Source organism: Sinocyclocheilus grahami, unplaced genomic scaffold (assembly GCF_001515645.1).
Source record: "Sinocyclocheilus grahami isolate Dianchi unplaced genomic scaffold, SAMN03320097.WGS_v1.1 scaffold6552.1, whole genome shotgun sequence".
In the NCBI taxonomy this organism is placed as follows: domain Eukaryota; kingdom Metazoa; phylum Chordata; class Actinopteri; order Cypriniformes; family Cyprinidae; genus Sinocyclocheilus; species Sinocyclocheilus grahami.
Genome location: NW_015510924.1, coordinates 5,325 through 7,085, shown reverse-complemented (window position 1 = coordinate 7,085; position 1,761 = coordinate 5,325). Strand labels below are relative to the sequence as shown.

The 1,761-nt window shown below is 47.0% G+C and overlaps 1 protein-coding gene across 1 annotated transcript in view; it reads left to right on the top strand.

Annotated features, from left to right (window-relative positions):
* Nucleotides 1-312: 312 nt before the first annotated feature.
* Nucleotides 313-1,761, top strand: part of LOC107577606 (gastrula zinc finger protein XlCGF26.1) — a 3,336-nt gene continuing 1,887 nt past the window's right edge. Inside the window, exon 1 of the mRNA XM_016263662.1 lies at nucleotides 313-668. Coding sequence (XP_016119148.1) covers nucleotides 584-668 — 85 coding nt within the window. The 5' untranslated portion in view covers nucleotides 313-583. The remainder of the gene's footprint in view (nucleotides 669-1,761) is intronic.

Genomic DNA, 1,761 nt, shown 5'->3' with positions numbered 1-1,761 from the left:
GTTACATTAATACTTCTCAACAGATTGTTAGCTCTGCAGTTTTCTGAAATGGTATGATAAATTATACATGCGCCTGTTTTGGAGAGAAGTGGTTTTATTTTGCAGATGATGTTTCACCTGCCTTCTCTTTCCTTTCTGTTTATCCTCGAATTTGTCTAGATGTTTATTCTAAATGAGAAGAGGCTGGGCCTTGATCAATTTGGCTTTATGTAAAAATATATAGTTTTTATACACACGGCGGCGCTTCACCTCCCGTCCGCTGGCGGCGCTAATGCGCCAAGAAAAGCGTGTTTGCCAACCGACGCTAAAACTCAAGAAGAAGAAGCAGCAGCGCTAGCTAGCTTACGTTAGCGTCAGCCCGTCGCTCAAGAGCACGCCTCATAGTCAAAAACAGGAGATATTACGTAAAAATATACCTCAAAAGGACGTAGATTTAGTGCTAGCGTGACTCTAAATATGCGTGTCTGACCCAAAGTGCGGCGAATGTTGCAGTAATCCGGACCGCGATGAAGACTCGTTTCCAGACAGGCCCAAACAGCCCCATCTTCATCATCTGAGGTCTTCCTCACATTCTGCTGCGAAGATGGACTTCATTAAAGAGGAGAGCGAAGAACTGAGGATCCCCGAGCCTGGCCGAGTGAAAGACGAGCAACCAGAGGAGTCTGGAGGTAAAGGAGGGGATATAGCGGCTGCAGTGCAGTTTGTTTACTTGTGTTAGAGGCGCTGAACCTTCATCTCAATCAGCAGAGTTCGTGATGTGACGGTGACTACCTGCAGATTGGGGGGAAAATCTGAATTTTAAAGCAGAATATATATATATATAAAACAGCTAACATTATTTATTCTGTATAATTTGAGCTGTGGCGCTGTGTAAGTCGTAGCTTCTCCATCATTTGAGGATTTATAGCTGCATTGTCATGGCCACAATGTTGTAAAATTGTACATAGCTTTACACAGAAAAAGTTAGTAAGCGATTTTATATATATATATATATACTATAGTGTGCCTCCAGGCGGCAGCCTCGCGCTCTCTCGTGAAGCCAGCACGGAAGTGACTGAAACTGTAATGCATCGACTGGCCGCTAGAGGCGGGCTGCAAACGAGAGTCAGTCCCATAGACTCCTCATGTTAAATATAGCTAATTTTGCTCTTCATGACAACTGTGAGGCGGGTGAATTATTTATAGCTCATCCGTTTAAATTATATTAAGCCTTAAAGTTCTGCATAATTAAGGGCGTGGCCTCTTGAGTGACAGGTGGATTGCCGCTGCTGTCACCGCCGTCGAGCTAGGTGGGCGTGGTTTCAGAAACTTGCTCCCGCCTCTTTGCCCATTTTCGATTCTACGATCCCACAGATTCTACCTCACTATCCGGGAGTGATGCGCGGTGACGTGCTGCAAAGATGGCGACGGCTGGCTCCGCCCAATTTGAGCTTCAAAAAGGCTCTTCGGAACTCTACCCCTTTTTATTTTAAAGGGGTCATGAACTGTCTTTGTTTTTTATGTTGTACTGTTCTCCTACTTATAATGTTATTGTGACGAGAGGGGCGGGGCCGGGGGAGTAAATGCTAATGTGCGACACCTGCGCCACTCACCGGACAGTGAGGTAGAATCTGTGGGCGGGGCTAAACAGGCAGTGAGGTGGAATCGGTGGGCGGGGCTAAACAGGCACTGGGGTGGAATCAGTGGGCGGGGCTAAACAGGGGGTGGGGTAGAATCGGTGGGCGGGGCTAAACAGACAGAGATGTAGAATCGGGGGGGGGG